This window comes from Pecten maximus, chromosome 8 (assembly GCF_902652985.1).
Source record: "Pecten maximus chromosome 8, xPecMax1.1, whole genome shotgun sequence".
Classification (NCBI taxonomy): domain Eukaryota; kingdom Metazoa; phylum Mollusca; class Bivalvia; order Pectinida; family Pectinidae; genus Pecten; species Pecten maximus.
In genome coordinates, this window is record NC_047022.1 from 17,038,896 (window position 1) to 17,060,542 (window position 21,647).

Genomic DNA, 21,647 nt, shown 5'->3' on the forward strand with positions numbered 1-21,647 from the left:
ATGGAAGCCACAATGCTATCGTAAGTAGCAGTAAAGCGAAATAAACTTTATATTTCATACTCATTAAACAGTGGTGTTTTTTTTATCAATAGTAAATAGGCTTAAACTATAGTTATGCACGAGCTTATGCTGTAAATAAATGTTCTATACATATTCTATAAATATATGTTTAAGAGTTTTAAAACGTTGTTTACCTCGTTTACTGTTGATGCTACATTTAGAAAGCCGAGTGGCGAGTCCTTACAGCGGTCTACTTACGAGCTGTAACTTATGCATTATTTATATAAATATATACATTTGCTTTTAAATCACGTCTGATAATATTTTCAAACAGTGATTTTCACAGTTATATTCGCTTTTACTTACTTAACTGCAATACATATATATAATTTTTTATTGTTGTTTTTTGTAGAAGGGAGTTAATATATTGCAACAAAAGAAATTACTAATTACTGTAGTAATTGCTTTTCAGATTGAGTTCTCGCGTGAATTCAAATGTGGAAATGACTGCCAATATGATAGTTTTACCTATTGTGAATTAACGACCAGTTCCTGGAACGAAATCAGCGAAGTTAAGTACAGATGTTCTCGTGAGTATAAATGAAATTTTAACAATTGTTATTAATCGTTAAGTTCTGATAATAGAACGAATTAACATAAGAATTGGTATTGTCGATACCATTTCGGTAGCTGTCAAGAAATCGAGCTTAACTTTTACGACCTTTATTGATAGCTGGACTGTATACAAGCTTCACGTTTTCAAATAATTGAATTATTACTGGGAACAAAACGTTGAAGCACAATCAGAGACTTAGTCAATCTGCGTTATGTTAGTTAAACTTACAATACACGTACTCTTGAAATATGGTCTCATTTATAATTTCATGACTTCTCTTCGGGATTTTTTTTTTTTTTTTTGTAAAGATTTGTCCCAAATCAGTCTTGAGGAATAGAACATAACATATACATAATTCGGTTTGACATTCTTAATTCGGTATACAAAGTACCATATCCGTAACTTAATGTACATGTGCTATTCAGTTTAGTATCTTTGATTTGCCCTCTATTGGAAAGATTCACACTCCGGTCTTTAGCAGTAGTCATTCCAATCTCAATATCTCGGCCAATCTCTTCAAGACTCAGTATCACGTCTGATTCCGTACATTTACGGAACTGATCGTGTTTGTCACTGATCGTGATATCGTGATGAACATCGTCCATAAATGTCTTTGTAGTTTAGGGATGTAAAGTTCAGTGCAATTACATGTACGAGTGCAAGGAATGTACGGTTTACTGCCCGAACCCGATAGTGGGACGCAAGGTTCAAATATACTAACAGTCAGCATCGTTATAATTCAATATTCCCCTTAAATATTTAACCAATCACATGCAAACAGATCCAAAACCATAATTAGGCTGCATCTTGCATTTGTGAATTGTGCATAAATGCAATCTTCTTAATGATATAGGTATCAATGTTGCTATATATTTATAGGAGCAGGTGGATGGGGAGGATGGGGTGAATGGGACGAGTGTTCAGTAACATGTGGAACAGGAAATAGGCAGAGGGAAAGGAACTGTGACAATCCAAGTCAAATGGGTGGTGGCGCCAATTGCCGGGGTAGCTCCGTCCAGACCACAGCATGCGTATTGACAGCGTGTCCTGGTAAGTGTTAGTTGCAAACGTTGAATACGGGCATTGAAACAAAACTGTCAAAAGAAGTTTCGTACATTGGCAGGAGAAGGTGCTATATATATATATAAACAACCAAGTGCTAACGCCAAGAAAAGGTCAATAAAATTGACACCGGGGGCTTATTTCCTTCTGCTTCAAGTTTAACATTCTTACGCAGTCTTATTATCAGTAATCTATGTGTACATTTTTAGCTCACCTGGACCGAAGGTCCGGTGAGCTTATGTCATGGCGCAGCGTCCGTCGTCCGTCCGTCCGTCGTCCGTCGTCCGTCAACATTTGCTTCAAATCGCTACTAGTCAAAAAGTTCTCGTTGGATGTTGACCAAATTTGGCCTGAAACATCCTTGGGGGCAGGGAACAGATTTTGCATAAATGGTGACTCTGACCCCCGAGGGGCCTAAAGGGACGGGGCCCAATAGTGGAAATAGAGGTAATTCCTTTAAATCGCTACTAGTCATAACGTTATGAATGGATTTGAACCCAATTTGGTCAGAAACATCCTTGGGGGAAGGGGAACAGATTTTGCATAAATGGTGACTCTGACCCCTGAGGGGCCAAAGGGGTGGGGCCCTAATAGGGGAAATAGAGTTAATTCCTTTAAATCGCTACTAGTCATATAGTTATGAATAGATTTGAACCCAATTTGGTCAGAAACATCCTTGGGGGAAGGGGAAGAGATTTTGCATAAATGGTGACTCTGACCCCTGAGGGGCCAAAGGGATGGGGCCCAATAGGGGAAATAGAGGTCATTCCTTTAAATCGCTACTAATCATATAGTTATGAATAGAGTTGAACCAAATTTAGTCAGAAACATCCTTGGGGGAAGGGAAACAGATTTTGCATAAATGGTGACTCTGACCCCCGAGGGGCCAAAGGGCGGGGCCCAATAGTGGAAATAGAGTTAATTCCTTTAAATCGCTACTAGTCATGAAGCTATGAATGGATTTGAACCCAATTTGGTCAGCAACATCCTTGGGGGAAGGGGAACAGATTTTGCATAAATGGTAGCTCTGACCCCAAAGGGGCCAAAGGGGTGGGGCCCAATAGGGGAAATAGAGGTCATTCCTTTAAATCGCTACTAGTCATAAAGTTATGAATGGATTTGAACCCAATTTGGTCAGCAACATCCTTGGGGGAAAGGGGAACAGATTTTGCATAAATGGTAGCTCTGACCCCAAAGGGGCCAAATGGATGGGGCCCAATAGGGGAAATAGAGGTCATTCCTTTAAATCGCTACTAGTCATAAAGTTATGAATGGATTTGAACCAAATTTAGTCAGAAACATCCTTGGGGGAAGGGGAACAGATTTTGCATACATGGTAGCTCTGAACCTAAAGGGGCCAAAGGGACGGGGTCCATAAGGGGAAATAGAGGTAATTCCTTTAAATCGCTACTGGTCATGAAGTTATGAATGGATTTTGACCAAATTTGGTCAGAAACATCCTTGGGGGAAGGGGAACAGATTTTGCATAAATGGTGACTCTGACCCCCGACGGGCCAAAGGGGCGGGGCCCAATAGTGGAAATAGAGTTAATTCCTTTAAATCGCTACTAGTCATATAGTTATGAATAGAGTTGAACCAAATTTAGTCAGAAACATCCTTGGGGGAAGGGGAACAGATTTTGCATAAATGGTGACTCTGACCCCCGAGGGGCCAAAGGACGGGGCCCAATAGTGGAAATAGAGTTAATTCCTTTAAATCGCTACTAGTCATGAAGCTATGAATGGATTTGAACCAAATTTAGTCAGAAACATCCTTGGGGGAAGGGGAACAGATTTTGCATAAATGGTAGCTCTGACCCTAAAGGGGCCAAAGGGACGGGGCCCATAAGGAGAAATAGAGGTAATTCCTTTAAATCGCTACTAGTCATATAGTTATGAATAGAGTTGAACCAAATTTAGTCAGAAACATCCTTGGGGGAAGGGGAACAGATTTTGCATAAATGGTGACTCTGACCCCAAAGGGGCCAAAGGGCGGGGCCCAATAGTGGAAATAGAGTTAATTCCTTTAAATCGCTACTAGTCATGAAGCTATGAATGGATTTGAACCCAATTTGGTCAGAAACATCCTTGGGGGAAGGGGAACAGATTTTGCATAAATGGTAGCTCTGACCCCAAAGGGGCCAAAGGGGTGGGGCCCAATAGGGGAAATAGAGGTAATTCCTTTAAATCGCTACTAGTCATAAAGTTATGAATGGATTTGAACCAAATTTAGTCAGAAACATCCTTGGGGGAAGGGGAACAGATTTTGCATAAATGGTAGCTCTGACCCTAAAGGGGCCAAAGGGACGGGGCCCATAAGGGGAAATAGAGGTAATTCCTTTAAATCGCTACTAGTCATAAAGTTAGAATGGATTTGAACCCAATTTGGTCAGAAACATCGTTGGGGGAAGGGGAACACATTTTGCATAAATGGTGACTCGGACCCCAAAGGTGCCGAAGGGGCGGGGCCCAATGGGAAAATAGATTTAATTCGTTTGAATCGCTACTTGTCATAAAGTTATGAATGGATTTGAACCCAATTTGGTCAGAAACATTCTTGGCCCAATTTGGTCAGAAACATCCTTGGGGGAAGGGGAACAGATTTCCTTTAAATCGCTACTAGTTATTAAGTTATGAATGGATTTGAATCCAAATTGATCAGAAACATCATTGGGGGAAGGGAAACATATAGTGCATAAATGGTGACTCTGACCCCAAAGGGGCGGGGCCCAATAGGGGAAATAGAGGTAATTCCTTTAAATCGCCACTAGTCATAAAGTTATGAATGGATTTGAACCCAAATGGTCAGACATATCTTGGGGGAAGGGGAACAGATTTTGCATAAATGGTGGCTATGACTCCAAAGGGGCCAAAGGGACGGGGCCCAATAGGGGCAATAGAGGTAATTCCTTTACATCGCTACTAGTCATAAAGTGATGAATGCATGTTCTAAAAACAATTCTTGAGGTCTTTCAGACCTTAGAGAGTCTGGACTTCATTCATCTTTAAAGCAGTTCGGATTCCCACACTATAACCATATATAGCATTGTTTGAGATTTACAAATAAAACAAATTGAATATGAACATTATTTTGACATTTGGTCTAATCCAACCAGGTGAGCGATACAGGCCCTATGGGCCTCTTGTTTAAAACTAAATTAAAATCTACAGGTACTTAAAATGTTTGTGTCCTTAAATTACATTGACGACACGGAATGGTTATTATTAAGGGAGATTTAAGCGATATTTTCTATGTTATGCTCTATCAATAAAATAACAATGACCCAATCATCGTTATTAATGTTTCAATGTATCAACCACAGTCCTCATTTAGAGAACGTGGCATTACCAGAATTCGACTGAGACCAACATGGCACACAAGTATCGCCGATGAAGCAATGGCAGTTGCTCGTCCGAATAGTGGTCTCATTACCTTTGTACTTTTTTTAAAGGTCTTTATCGTATATTTTGATCATATTTTACCTACGTTATGTCAATTATGGGTTAGAATCATGGTTGTATTTCGTTATCTGTTAATATTTCTTGATAGTAGTATCTCTGCTTTCACAACATATTCCTTATATATTAGCAATATAGACACTATATTTTGCATATATATTTCATATTTTCTGTAACGGAGATGTCAAAAGAGCTACTTAATTAGAATTTTCATTTTATATGTCTTCTGTTATATTTGGGATCTACAGTTGATGGCGTTTGGGGAAGCTGGGAACAATGGGGAGCTTGTCCTGTAACCTGTGATTCGGGAAACCAGTTTAGAAATCGTACATGTGACAACCCCACACCCAGCAATGGCGGTATCTACTGCCAAGGAAGATCTTTCGACTCCAAACAATGTACTTTGGCTGCATGTCCAGGTAAAATATGATCTGTAAAGGAACATCTCAAATATTTACTGTTACATGTACCTCTATTCCTATTGTAACATGTATGTTGTCTTGGTTTTGCAATTTCAAGTTGTTGCACGAATTCGTGTTCGCCAAGTAAATCTAGGATTATGTGGATGAACAAACTTATTCAGTTATTAAACCCAAAGTTCTAACCCTTAAATAATTCATGTTTGGCTTTTGAATAGAGATGTTTGACCCTGAAGAAATGCAGATATGTGTAAGGGAAATATTCCAGGAGAAAAATCTAATCATTATGATTTAACAAGACACAACTTATGATCTTCCTTCTAATTCATAAACAGTACGCATTCAATACCTTAGTTGAAATTAAGCAGTAATGACATGTTTGTGTTAGATAATTATCTAAATGTTTTATATGCATGCATATTTGCTTAGTTCATGGAGGTTGGGCGTCCTGGAAAAGTTGGAGCTCATGTGCTTTAGTGAACAAAAATGTCAAAAGGACAAGATGTCGCACGTGCACTAACCCTGTCCCTGAAAATGGGGGAAATAGCTGTCCTCGCCGTCGTATACATTCTGAGCGGTGTGCCATTCCGAAATGTAAGCTTTTTGCATATCTGAGCTGTATAACATTCAATTATTTAGATTTAACGTGACGCTTTTTCAACATTATTGCAATGACACGATTTATTCACGTGATCACCAATGTGTTTTCATCTATGATATTGTTAAATCGCCCTTTTCCCAAAAACATGCGTAAGGGAAGTGAAATCATAAATGAATTTCACTCTTCAGAGACGACACATATTAATTATGCGATAAATTCAATCTTTGACTCTTTTAGTTAATGATATCATAATAACATAACACCCGTGCATTCGTATCTATTGCCGACAGCATACGTAAATGCCTATCGAACACTTAAATAACGTGGTGGCGAACATAGCATTAATTGCTAAACATCCATTGTTTAAATATGGTCTAATTCTTTTGCCCATTAGCTGCTCTTCGGCGCCCATGTCGATGTCCGATATCGCGAGTCGCTGTGGCTAAGAACATAAGTGCAGATGAATTAGTGGAATTGGTGAACAACATCAAAGAGGAGCTGAGCGTCGATGTGTCCAAACTATCAAGTAAGTATATCAGAACAATAGCCAAATGTCAAAATCTATTGAATTATGCTCAACTACAGGTGGCAGTATTTCATTAGCTTGAAAATAGTCTGAATACGACGATGATTGTGATTGATCTTTTAAAGAGTATAGCAAAACATTACAAGCTAAGTGAAAGACAAGAATAGATAATATATGTCATTAAAGGTATTGGATTTTGTTTTCAGAAACTATCAGAAAGAAAATATCTGTGAAAGATACAAGATCGTCAGTAAAAACAATAGGAGTTCTGGGCACAATCATGTTGATCATCCCGTTGTCGATTGTCATCGGTCTTGATCTTCTAAACGTTTACAGATACTTCAAACAAGACAAGGTGGGGGTCGAACCAGGAGATGGACCTGCCGGAAGTCAACAGTGATGTAGAATACTATATACCTTTTATCGATAAAGGGTACTTGTCGCTTATGATAGGTGACAGTGATGTCAAAAGCTTCGGAAATGACATCGGCGAAAAGACGATAAAAGCATCACCATTTGTGATACTTAAACAAACATGTGTGTGAAGTTTAAGGTGATATAAAGATGTAAATACATTCCCGTGCTGTTTATGACGAATCACGTACGTTTGTTTTTGCTGAAAAAAAAAGACCCAAAAAAACCTGATACGTGTGTTGATGTTGAAACATAAGTGATCCGTGTGTTACTGGTGATAAAAAACTAACACGTGTGCTGTTGGCTACAAACAAAATGATTCATTTGACGTTAAAGACAAAAAACGGTATCTCCTTTCTGACAGACAAATCTGTGACTTTTATAAAACTGTATCTTATTGTACATATTTTTCTTCAAATGTAGTAAAAGTTATCTTGTTCTTGCTTATGGTGACCTTATGTGTCCTTTGCAGTCTCGGCGGGAAAATGGACCTGAAATGTGAACGTAAATCAAAAGAAAACTAATTTGGTACTTCGGTACAAACGGCCGGCTACATCTAATATTCAAAATCTTTGAAAAAAAATAATCCATTAGGTTTCTGAAATACTTTTTTTTAAATATAGCGTGTAAGACGATTTACCAGTTTGTTTTATACTACCATTCATACATGATTGAACAGAGATAAGTAGTTTTAACGCCTTTCTTTAATGAACATTTAATATGTTTACCTATACTGTACAGATAGATTGTCTTTTTAGAATTTTTTTTTTCATCATTTGAATATTGAAATGGATAATACAGCGCCAAATGGTAACTTGCAAAACATGTACTTTAAAGACGCCCGTAAAAATACCGAAAGTTCGTATTGACCTACGTTGATGTAGATTTTCGCTCAACCAATCGCTTGAAACAAATGCTAATATGGATCGAATACTGATGATATTGAAGAGTTCGAACGACCATGTTTACACAGGAGAAGTTTTACACTGACAGTCTTCTGTGGTAGGCTGTTTTTAATCGCAGATCAAATGTCAAATAATTTGTCAACGACGCTTTTGAATGAACAAACGGATATATTTGAAAAGTATTATATTAAAGTGTCTTTCCTTCGTTCGAGTGGCACTTGCACAAAGTTGCATACTTATGAGCACCACGGGGCGAAACACCTGTATCGTGTAAACAAAGCCTGTGACATGTATGTACAAAAAGGAAACGCCGACAAATTTAGTACCAAGATAAATACACAAAACTTTCACTTCTCATTAATTGGTGTTCGATGAGGTAATATTTAGTTTAAATGCCTGTGATTTGTCAGAACGGTGCCATTTTTAACTTTGAGCATAGTTTCATTACGAAACTGCCTGGCTTTTGAGTCGAATATCTCGCAGAAGCAATGCCAATTCCTCGTTCGACTCGACCGATGTGGCCTCCTTCGCTCTTTTCGAACTGTTCATCTGGTTGCCGATATATATACGACTTTTATTACTTTCGCTATATTGTCGTGTCCACGTGTTCTCGCTGATTCCGATTTCAGTGACCCATCAGGTAATCGCTAACTCGGGGGCTGCATCCGTCATTTTCTTTCTTGTTAGTGAATTTGTATGCGCATGCCCGTATTGATAGTCGTTGGCGGCGTTTAATTTTCACACTTCGGGTCGAAGTCACGTTTTCAAAAACTTAAATTTTCAAGAACTTTGGGTTATCTTCGGACATTGAGTGATGTATTACGGTAAAGTTTATCACATTTACTAGTTGCGCAAAATACAAGATCCCCGTTTACTTTTATTTTTATAGCATCAACTCATTTCAACAACAGAATGTCCCTTTAAAAACTATCATGGATATTTTGTCATAATAGAATAAATGCCTGCTGTACATACATACTTCATTTTTTATCATTACTTTTTTTAATAGCTTGTATTACTGTCGTTTGTTGTTTTATAGATAGATGACATTGGATGATAACAAATTGATATGCTGCTCCAATTGCAGACCCGATATTTTACTGCTATGTTAATTTATGTATATTTATCATTATCACATTGTAAATAAAACAGATGAATCTGATGAATATTTAATATGTTTCGTGCTATTGGTACTAGTGATACAATAAACATATTGATTTTTCAACACATTCTCATTAGTCATTACACAGACAGTCAGCTGCATATCAAATCATTAAAGACTGCTGATAATGCTCTTTATAGAATCGAGATATTCTGGCTGATGTATATTGCTAGTCATAAGAGACATTACGTTTATGACCTGATGCATGCCCTCTATATGATAAGAGATGAATTATGTAGGTCTGCAAAGAATCGGGACTGTTCTGTCATCCTTTACATAGATGACATTGGATGATAACAAATTGATATGCTGCTCCTATTGCAGCATTTGGTAGCCATCATATATCCCTTTCTTTCCTATTAACTTTGGCGTCGAGCTCTTCATTATGTCACATGACACGTTTTTGTCCATCGAACGTAAAACATTTGCATTTTCGGTTTCTTTTCAGAAACCTCAGAAACCAATTTCAATTAAATTTTGCAGAATTTGTCCATGTATTAAGTATAGCCATACTTGTGAATTATATGGTCGCCTCCCCTAGGGGATAGAATCAAGTATTCTTTATAGATGGAAGGGTCTTAAGGTGTTTTACCAAAATTGTGAATTCCATGACCCTGTTGTTTCACGTGTCTCTGTTTAGGGGTAAACTATACAAAAGTTTATATAGGTGAATCATATGTTTTACTATCGTTTGTTGAATTTCTATTAGATTTAATTTCTAACTTGGTTATAATGATCAGTATCGGATGACTGTTTGATGGTATGAACATGTTGACCTGACTGATTCAAGGGGCTGATGGGCGGGTCCAAACACGGCCAAATTGAGAGAAATGTTAAAAATCTTCTTTTCAAGACCCAAATAAGGTAACAATAAATACTCTTCCTAGGTGGAAGGGTCTTAAGGTGCTTTTCAAAATATTGTGAATGTCATGACTCTGTGGTCTCATGTTTACCCCTGGGGTGGAGATAAGCCTTACTATTGTTTACATAGGGAAATAACAGTTTTGACTATCGTTGGTTGAATTTCTATTGTAATTTGATATAACTTGGTAAGAATTATCAATATGGGATGGTAGTTTTTGACAGCACATATTGACCCTGGTTGACCTCCAGCGGCTGATGGGCGGGGCCAAAAAGGTTCAAACTGACTGTATATTTCAAAACTCATGTGACCGTTCATGCCTTTGGGCCTCTTGTTTCTTTCCTTTTAACTCTGGTGTCAATCTTTCCATTTCTTTCGTGCCTGCTGTTTCTCGTGTCGCTCAAAATATTCGTACAATTATACCATCTTCAGGATGTTTAAAACCCTCAAAAGAAAACGTTTAATATTATTCAATATCCGTGATTATCATAATTATCCAATATTATGGAGTACACTTATATAATTCATATCATAGATATTATTTTCGATGACAAAGAGACGAAGACCCGTGTTTTAACTCAGCCTAAACTGTCGCATTTCGGAATTCCATTGGAAACGTTTTTAGATTAAATACGTTATTTCCAAGAAACTTTTGATCTACAAAAGAAATAAAAGCAATCGTAAGATGTCATTAATGCCGTGCTTTAGATCTTGAATAATGTTTGATCGGAATTTTGTAGGTATATACTTCGAGACCCCTTTCCTGCTATATATACATATCTTTACTTAACTTATCCTCTAGATTTCAACTTATTACATTTTATATCGCTATCTATTATTTTATTTTGCCGTTTTCATAAATAGTGTCAGTTGCCTTGTGGTTCCGTTGTCACCATACTAAATCTCTTCCCCTCCAGGAACGCCTCGTTCTATTATCCTTCTACGTTTAAAATATCGGTTTGGTTTATTTTGTTTAATGTCATATGAACAGACAGAGTCACTTAAGGACGTGCCTGGTTTCGGAGGTGGAGGAAGGCCGGAGAATCCAGAGAAAAACCACCGGTCTACGGTCAGTACCAGGCAACTGCCCCACTTACGACCAAGAGGTGGAGGGCTAGTGATAAAGTATCGGGACACCACTCGGCTAAAAGGGTCTCCATACAAATATGTTTTTTTGTTCGTATTTAATCCTTGTCTTATTGACGTTGACTTTGTATTATGATTAATTAGTTCGGTATTCGCTATTGGTATTGAATGACACAATGCTACTTATACATATAATGATTTATACAGCTGATATAAAGAATGGGTTACGATAAAAAAAAACGATAAATGTCTATCAACAGGGATTTCCCGGATGAATTGGGACTTATTTCGTGCATGAAACCATTAATCGTAAATAATTCCAGTACTGGCTCCGAGTCAACAATATACAATGGAGACAAAAATAGACAAAAGAGGAGCGTTATTAATTATGGATAATATTTTTAAAGGAATAATGACAATTTTTTGTGTCTCTACATTTTGAACAATTATCGCTGACAAATAATGATATAAGTATTTCTGTAGGTCATTTGCATTATTAAGATAACATTGTGGTGATTTATTCGTATGTAAAGGCCGGCTGTAGTTTATCCTGGACTATTACATGAGTTTCTCCGGGTACTCACAGTTAACCAGTCGCGTTCCTTTATCCGGGCCAACGAGAGTGATTACCGTAAATTGATATAACTTGTTTTGCAAGTGATGTAAATTAATTACAGGCTATTTATTTTTTCCGAAAAATTTCCATTTATCATAATGCGACTTCTCAGCATGATTTTTTATTAAGACTATCAAATATTTCAACAGGGTCGGAAACATGCTGAAAGTTTTCACATGGGTTACATTGACTGTTCTGAACGTGTTGACTGAATGTCACCAATACGAGAATGTACATCTTATGCATGACAAGCAGAGCACTAACTCTGGGGAATACTCACAAAGGAAATGTAAGTATATATCTACATGAGAGCGTGGGCGAAGATGAAAATAATATCCTTCTCTACCATCTTATTTCATGAGCGTTTTATCTACATTGCTTTTTCATTTATTCACGTTTATCTGCATTATTTCAGGTATCTTGTCGACATTCGCAACCCTCAAACTCCTAAAATCCTATATATTGTCTGCATTAAAACATAAATTTGTATATGGATTACTGGTGTAGAATTCGTGCCGCGTTCATATGGTCCTGGTGTAGAATTCGTGCCAGACCCCTGTGGTCCTGGTGTTGAAGCGTGCCAGACCCCTGTGGTCCTAGTGTAGAATTCGTGCCGGGCCCCTATAGTCCTGGTGTAAAATTTGTGCCGGGCCCCTGTGGTCGTAGTGTAGAATTCGTGCCAGGCTCCTGTAGTCCTGGTGTAGAATTCGTGCCAGGCCCCTGTGGTCCTGTTGTAGCCTTTTTTTGCATACCTTACGTTCTGTTTAGCGATTCTTAACTAGAATTATGACTTTGTTGTTACGTCGTTATAATCCTGATTTGTTTGTGTTGCTGCACAACTGTATGGCGGATACTAAACTTGTGTGACAACCGATGCCGCACAATTGTATGACTCTTATACAATTATATGGCGGTTGCTATGCAATTGTATAACGGTTGCTGTACATTTGTATGATTGTTGCTGTACTCCTGTACAACGATTGTTATATAATTGTATAACGAATGCTTGACAATTTTATGACAGTTGTTGTAATTTCCTGCGACAGTTGCTGTATCTTTAACATGATTTAAACATTTTGATGATAAAAAGTCGACCCCGATATTGCTTGCATTTATGTACTACATTTGTAGTACATTAAATTCTATACGCGTTGAGTGTAGCTTCATTACATATAAAAATCAAATACTTTGTGCACACATCCTATATCTAGGAAGCAATGTCATAATGTCATTGAAGTAATTTAATGTTTCCAATTAGATTACTACGAACTGAAATGAACATATACAAGGTTATTGAAATTAGACTGCTGTAAACGTACTCAAATTGTCGTGCATTTCCAAATTATAACAAATCAGTACAAACAGAATGATTGCATTAGATTTTCTGTAGGGATAACATACAGATAATGTTATTATCGCAATCAAAATCAAGTGAAATGCTTCAAGAGCGAAAGGCGCTAAAATAATATTACCGCTAAAATATGTACGTTTACATCTAACTGAAGCGTCATTTCTACTCAACATCAATGAAAACAAGTGAGGGAATAAGAAATGTTCACTGTAATCTACTTGTCATGTTGCAATTCGTTTGAATCGTGACAGTTTGCGTCTTAGGCAATCCCTTCAGACTACAAGTTGTAGAAGCTGCTGGTGAACTTTTCATTCTTCAAGGTTTACCATGACCTGTCACGTTTTAATCCATTTGAATAGTGATACGGTTCATAATATACATATATACCTAACGTTCCTTTGAAAGGCAATATTAAATATATTATGAAATCCATTAAGGCATGGATTTTGTGTTCCTTCCTATCTAGCTTTTGACCCGTTTTCAGATTTTTTCGGACACCTCTTAGCTAGGCACCAGTACTTTGGTCCTTAGTATTACTGACTCTATAGTGGAGTTGAATTAATTTTGGTTCTTCTTATGTACCTCTTCAAATGTGCTAATAACTTATCTATTTCTTAGACAATCCTAGCTTTTAAGAACAGGGAAACATGACATCAAATGTTCCGGACTGGTAAACGCTTTCATTTCGCATTAATAATAGCACTTATGACAATTGAGGTCAAAGGACAAATATACCTTTTAATGTCAAATTCTCGAGCTGAGATCGAAGTAGTAATACCAAAAGATTACTATTTTCTGACAAAAGAAAACATTCTCCCGTTGTCTGCAACAAGAATTGTGTCCGTCATCAGTAGTATCTGAACTTCTGAAATCGCATATCTAGCAAAATAAAATCACCTACGGCATTGAATTATCGTACGTTGGACAAGAAGGGAGTTTATACCAAGAAAAGGAAAATTCATGATATGATAATGAAGCCTCATACTTATCATACAGCCTGGTGACATTCCGTCCTAATCCCGTTCTTTGATCAATGTTTAGCCACAAGGGAGCACAAAAATCATCATCGCTATGAGATATCTAACCAGAGTTTATTCTCATTACTTCGGTCATGTTCGGTACGAAATACTGATACCAAACAGAACAATAATATAATCAACCAGGAATTCACGCTAAATTAGTCAAAGAGATATAGTCATTATGCCTGCTTAAATCTATTTGAGTGAATATCATATTTCAAAAAGAAAAAATTAATTTGATATTTTTTGTGAGTCCCCAATGCAAACTTCATGCAGTTTAATTCCAGGATAATATTGTGACTAACGTTCGACATATGGCATTCATTAGACACAGAAAATATACAAATAATTAATCATTCAATGGAAACGGTATTCCCACCAGTGGTTTCGTTACAGCAACATTGTATTGATTATGGCAGCGATATACATATGTATATATCTATATATACTGCTATTGTCCAATGAATATCAAATGTATAACATATGCGTTGTACAGTCTAATCAGCTCGTACATTGTATTACAGTAACTCAATTACTACATGTACAAGCAAAGTGGGATATAAAATGCTGATGAAACAAAAGCTTTAATCAAATAACAATAAAGTGGAAGATGATACAGTGCTTTATATGATAAAAATGCGGATAAGATAACAATGCTTTAGATGAAGTATATGGTATTAAAGTAAGTATATCTATTATACAAATGTACTTTAAGATACTTCATCTCCGTACTTTACATATAAAAGTATTGAAAGGTTCATGCTTTTTAATGTTTTTCTCTTATATTGGGTTTTGCTTGTTTTTGTAGTCTCTGTATTTGTTTTCTCTTCGTGTAGCAAAATAAAAAAAAATAATTTATTACCACTGAAGACAACTTTAAGTATTGTAGCCATCATAATATATTATCTAAAAGTTCCTTTAAATGCAGCGTGTGTCAAAATTTAGGAAAAACTACATTTTACATGTAGCCGCTGAAATATGATCATCGCTATTTTGTATCAGGTGTTTGTCATGGAATTTTACTGGAAATATTTACATTATAGTATTGTTTTATATCTTAAATTGGTTATTGTTCTATTGTCTTTTATTATTGAAGTGAAGGCAGTCATTTCCGAAACTCGGGCTAAGTCATTTCTTCATATGCAACAACGACGCAAGCGATCTGCCTACGAGGAATGCCGAGAAGGGTGTTGGTTTACCGAATTGAATGAAGTGAGCGATTGGGAGGCCAAGGTAAATGGATTTAAAGATTTAAAATTGATTTGTCATTTATTTCGTGTTACATTCATTATTTATGAGAAATACACATGTCCGGGACACTTCGTTTGAAACAGCTGTGCCTTACAAATGACCCCATAACAAAATGGAATCCCGGTCATCTAAGTGAGAGGCGAGTGCGTGTATATTGCGTGTGACTCCTGCCACCTGACCTATTTTTCAAAACAAGTAAAGCCTTTCTGTTGTCAGTGGTAATACTGATATGGAATAGTTCCTCTTCATATATAAATCTTAATTTTTTAAGTTTTTATTTTTAAGCTTTTCATTACAGTAATTTTGCAGTGACGTTAATATTTTAGATTTTTTTCATTTAGTTGTTTAGCTTCAGTACTCTGTACATTTCCGACATTTCAAAAATGCGGCATAAAGAATGACCACTGACTTGTATCATTCATTTCAGAAAGTGTTTATGAAGAATGTCAAATGTTCACATTACGACTGCGGCCCGGGAGGTTACTGCACAAACATCAACAATAACTTCGTCCATTCCGACTATCTGCATGTCCATTGCATTGGTAGGTAAAATCGAATACAAATAATATTTACAGTCACAAAATCATCATTTGATGATGAGAGTCGTTATGCCGTCAATTTTGTAGGAATGCTCAACAGCCAAAGTACCTGCCTACGAGCGGTGTGTGTGCTAAAAATTTCAAAAGGAGGTCGTGCGAGGCCAACGGGTTTTTGTTTTTTTTTATTTGGGGGGGGGGGGGGGGGGGGGGGGGTGTTCGTACCCCGTACGGCGGGTTGTGACAGAGGCTTGAACGATTTTTATTTGTTTTTCTGTTTCATTTGTTAAAGAGGTAAGTGACATTTTTTTTCTCGTACATTACATAAAATAACACATATTCTGAGATGATTTAGTTTAATCATTACGTTTTAGTTGATGGTTCCTGGGGTACATGGAGTGGCTGGGAGATGTGTTCAGTGTCTTGTGGAGGTGGTACGAAGAAAAGGTTCCGTTCGTGTGATAACCCAGCACCACAAAATGGAGGAAATCAATGTCCTAACCCTAGTACCAGTAGTGAAGTAATACATTGTGGCGAAATACCTTGTCCAAGTATGTACTGATTCTTTAGCACTCATGTTGGAATCATAGTACAGACAAAATCAGAATAAATGATGTGATTTTGGTGTCTACTTTTCGCTGTTGTTGTACAGCTCAGACTAGAAGAAAGTTCCCGTTTAGAGTAATGAAAAATACTCTGCGCTGGGTCTCGATTTAGCGACCTCAAGCAGTTACACGAACGTTTAAAATACCTAAATACCCTCAGTTTAGTTCCTTCAAGTTTGCTCAATTACTTCAACAATTCATAATTAAAGTATGTAATAATTATCTCAAAAATAGACCATGAACAAACCCTGTGCTTGCCAGGTTATATCTCCGGATGATAAACAAAAACGCGTGAGTTTGTTAATCGAATGCCGAGAAGATTCACTGTCATTTCATGGTGGCTTTTCCCGTTTAACATATATCTCTTTCTTGTATTGACTCTGTAAATCGTAAACTATAAAACAATTCTGTCACTCCATTTCTGTTCTTCGCGGCAGCAACTGGTCCGTCTGATCGCCATTGGGCTTCTGATGCGTGGCTTCGATCGTTATTCTACCATTCTTCCAAACAACCAAACAGGTTTACGCATGCGTGTATGACATAATTCTGTAGCACATTTACATGTAAATATAGAGAGTGGTGTATAAGCATTTCCCGTAATCAGCGGATAGTTCCCTGTTTTAATTGCAATCATGAAAACCTACTGTATTGATTCAAACATGTTTTTGTAATTTTGTTATAATTTATATGTCACGAAGACATAGAGAGGCAACCTATCAGAATATACACCGCCCTCCCTCAAGATCAAAATTCTTGTTTAAAGTCTTGGAAAGCTTTGAATCTGATAATTTGATTTCTTCTTGGTCTTAGAAAACATGGAAAGTGAACAATTTCTCATAACCATTCCTGATGCAAAATTCTTACACGATCAACTCAACTTCAGTTTCTGACGACTATAACATATCTGACACAAGCATCCAATGTAAATCCTTATTTCCTAATTCATAATAGTTATTGTCTTTTATCTATATTTAATCTCCACAAGTTTGGGTAATACATTTTACATATCCGCAGTGTTATATAGAGCCATAGGTTAGACATGCAATGAGTATCGTGTGTTCGACCTTGTAAATTGCAATTGTGAATCCATGTGAAAATCAATTAAGTTTAGATTAATTTTGCAGTTGACGGTGTATGGAGAAAATGGAGCCCTTGGAGCATCTGCTCGGTAACATGTGAACTCGGATCAAAGGTTAGATCTCGAGTATGCGATGATCCTGCCCCAGCTCATAACGGCCTGCCTTGCGATGGAGATGCCGCCGGCACAGCTCAGTGTGAACTTTCACCGTGCCCTGGTATTCTTCTTTTCATCTGTACTTGGCTTATTTTGGTTTATTTTGTTTAATGTCTTATTAACAGCCAGGGTCATTTAAGGACGTGCCTGGTTTTGCAAGTGGAGAAAAGCTGGAGTACCCGAAGAAAAACCACCGGCCTACGGCCAGATCCAGGCAACTGTCCCACGTTGGTTTCGAATTTGTAACCCTGTGGTGGAGGTCTAGTGATAAATTGTCGGGGCACCTTAACCACTTCGCCACCACGGCCCCTCATCTGTATAATTTACAGTTTCGGAGAATGTGCATGCAATATAACATCATGTTTAAAGGGTCAGGGGGAACTTAGGAAAGAGAAATTCATCTGAAGCCTTTTCAATGATTCAGATTCAGGTAATGAAGTATACTGAGTTTTAGAAATGTACATGTTTGTATAAGTAATACCTAAGTAGTTAGCTTAGACATCAATAAACATTGTATCATTCTAGTGGATGGAGCTTGGTCGCCATGGAGAAGCTGGAGCCCATGTTCCCTTGTTAATAATGATGTCATCCGGTCAAAATGTAGGAAATGCACAAATCCGATCCCACAATACGGCGGGGCATTTTGCCCTGACAAAGCCCTGGACTCCGAGCAGTGTGCGCTTGCGCCAGGTATTTACACTTAAACACTAATTTGTCACGTGGTCGTCTTGATAACTTTGATTGAACGAAAGTTCGATACATACGATGGATATTACATGTATATAGTTGAAATATCAACTTGCATTGCAAATTATTTCAATTGTCGTTCAATAAATAAACGGCCAATTTCAATTCAATAAATAGGTTAGTTGTCCTTCTTCTTTGGTCTAACAAGCTTGTCCTGTCCGAGGTCATGTATAATGAGTTTCTGAAGTATGGTAAATGTTATTGTTTTGGAATGTGCTATGTACTTTACTGTTTGTACACGAATTTATCTATCAGATACCTATTAATCTTTGCATACACCTGAAGCTAAATGAGACTTCATAATTTATTTTTAATTTGGTTTAGATGTATTCAAGCCTAAATGTAGATGTCGCCGATCTCGTATGCCGGTGCTTAGAAATATGAGTTTGTCAGAGGTAGCAGCCGCAGTAGATGAACTGAAAGAGGAATTAACAGTTGACAAATCCCAAACAGCCAGTAAGTAGTGACGACACAATAGCGAGTTTATCATGCATTGTACATGTGCAGTTCAACGAAGTCAATGTTACTTCGTAGTGGACGTGTATAATGCTGTATTATTATAATATTTAGTTACTCGCTGATCGCACAAGTCAGTTGCAGATCATGAAGCATTGTCTTCATGCTGGTAATCATGACTGTGCCAGCCGACACAGCTGTATATGCTTAATCAATGTGGCATGTACTATATGTATTACTAAATCAATATTCAAGCACTGCAGGTAGGACTTTCTTTAGGCGACTAAATTTGGGATCTTGTCTTTTCTCTTCTTTCTAGCATGTTATACATCCTTAAGCCTCCCTTGACTCTGCCTCACTGTTGCCCTCTAGTTGAGCGATCGCCCATGTGAGTAAGGCTTTGGGTTCTGTCTCTTGGCAGAGACCTTGCTCCTTCTGATGAGCGTTCAGCACTTTTGGACTGGGACCATTGATTCGCCCGTTGGTGGTATAACGGGCTTTAAAGTGAAACTTGGGGTAGTACAATCCGGAACAATAACTACACTTTTATATGTAGAAGTACATTAGTATTTTGTTTTTGTATTCACAATAAAGTACATGTAGGTTGAACATCAATATGCGTGTATTGTGTTACCAGGGAGACAAACCGAGTGTAATCGGCAGTATGCTTCAGTGAGGTAGCACTATACAGTTGATACCAACACGAACATACCGCAGCCTCCCAAAACACAAACATTCACCACACGCATGCATGTCGCACACAGAAATGACATTAGGTATAGATAGGACGTGAAACCTAAACAAACCTTTGTATTTAACGGTGCTGTTAGCTGTAAAGCGTCTTTTGTGCAATTCTTAGACATTAAGTAAGTCAATAAGATGGAACAATAACGCGAGTGTTTGTAAAAAAAGGAATATACAAAACACGTACAAGATATTAGCGCCTTTCAAAGAAATTGAGAAGCTTTCGAGTATTGCAATCATGTATGATCATGCTTAATGAATAATACTTTGACACAATCTATTAATAAGTACCTTAATAGCAAAAGATCAAATGAAAACACTTAACAAAATATAAAAAAAAAATCAAGTTGAAATGATTGGAAAGCGAGGAGAGAAAACGCCAAATCAACAACTGGTTAGAAATGAATTGTGAAAGGTGGTTAATATTGTAAAGGAAACGTAAATACGCTGTATAGACCAAATCGAAAAGATATGATAGTGATTTAAATCAAAAATCAGATATTTTCATCCAAGAGCTCCTCAGTAATATCTACCTAATTCACATTTAAAGATGCTATGGTTAACCTCTGTGTCTTTTGTAAACACAAGTCTAAATAATTATAAAGGAAATATTTTGTTTTGTGAATTTCAGTGGCCATTCGGAAGAAAGTTTCCGCTCCAGATTCCCGGACATCCTCGAAAATTATAGGAGCACTACTTGGTGTTCTGATGTTTTCAATACCTTTCACCTTCATCTTTGCCTTCGACTTCGTGAACGTCTACCAATATTTCCTTCGCAGGAAAAGAGTCTTACCGTCACCACTTACAGACAGCCCCACTCCCAGGCGCCGTAGAACTTCTGAAGTTTAATAATAACATCTATAACGATTTCTGCTGAAACAAGTTTCAATACTACTATACCTATAAGGCTGTTGTTTGCATTCCCGATTGATTTCACGATATTTATATTGCCTGTGCGTATGTATATGTGCCTGATTTCACACTATCAAATCATTACTAATCTGGTGCAAAATTGTGATTACCATGTATTTTTTTCTGAATTAGAATAACGAGTATGTGAACTGCGTTATGTATATCGTTTTTCATTTTATTTTCCCTTTTTTCACGTAATACGTTCTATGAAACTGTGCTTTTAATGGCGGACCATATTTGTTGTACATGTATAGACAAGCTCCAATTCAGCATGCTTTTAAAGGTAGAAATTTGAAAACACTATATCTGGGCCCGTATTCATGAAACAGTACTCGTGCTCAATTACATATTTTGAGCTAAGGATCAAATACTTTTTGGTGATATAATATGATTTCTCAATTAATGTGTTTTCAATGATTTCAAGAAATTTCGGAGAGACTTCGGGCGAGATATTATTTTCGATGTTTTTCGAGTTTTATTTTAACTGCTATTTTATTATCTAAGCGAGTTTAAAGAAAGCTTGGTTGAAATCACAGATTTCATGCTTGTGCATGAGAATAGTTTTATGAATACAGACCCTGGTTTAAAACATTAAATGTTGATGATCTGATGGGGTGATTAGTTAAGTTATGAGGAATATTTCGGCCTTTATTGCCTCTTGGTTCGTTTAATTGGTCTTAGTAATATCGCATTAACCATTGAGTGAAGGTAAACATTAAATGCAATATATGTATCTAAGAGGTTAGCTCGATACATCGGTAGTGATGGACAGGTTGGAAACAAAGTGTTTCATGTATTTGCTTCCTTCTGGTATAATAAAAAAAATACATATTGTGATTTGTTTTTATTGTTTTTTGTTTTTTAGTTTTTTTGTTTTTTTTATTATTATTTGTTGGACAATTGAATCAAAAGCCAAAATGACCGCTCTCTCGCCACTCGTCACATCTCGGCAAATGTACATGTACAGTATCACAATTGACGGACGGACGGACGGAAGAACTTTAATATGACAATCAGACAGAGAGTCGGAAAGACAGTCTTCATACCGTACAAAATTGAAAATAT

The 21,647-nt window shown here is 37.0% G+C and overlaps 2 protein-coding genes across 2 annotated transcripts; both read left to right on the forward strand.

The window, feature by feature from the left end:
- Positions 1-1,281: 1,281 nt before the first annotated feature.
- LOC117332159 (semaphorin-5A-like) lies at positions 1,282-9,223 on the forward strand. Its single transcript, XM_033891043.1, has 6 exons — positions 1,282-1,321; positions 1,496-1,666; positions 5,385-5,555; positions 5,985-6,149; positions 6,551-6,682; positions 6,889-9,223. Exons 1-6 carry the CDS (start codon positions 1,282-1,284, stop codon positions 7,080-7,082), a joined length of 873 nt encoding a protein of 290 aa, XP_033746934.1. The 3' UTR covers positions 7,083-9,223.
- A 5,468-nt stretch (positions 9,224-14,691) lies between these two features.
- Positions 14,692-21,343, forward strand: LOC117333355 (properdin-like). The gene is made up of 8 exons (XM_033892619.1): positions 14,692-14,779; positions 15,194-15,330; positions 15,776-15,890; positions 16,259-16,435; positions 17,614-17,784; positions 18,249-18,413; positions 18,795-18,926; positions 20,302-21,343. Coding segments are annotated over exons 1-8 (1,116 nt in total). The 5' UTR covers positions 14,692-14,778; the 3' UTR covers positions 20,520-21,343.
- Positions 21,344-21,647: the final 304 nt, after the last annotated feature.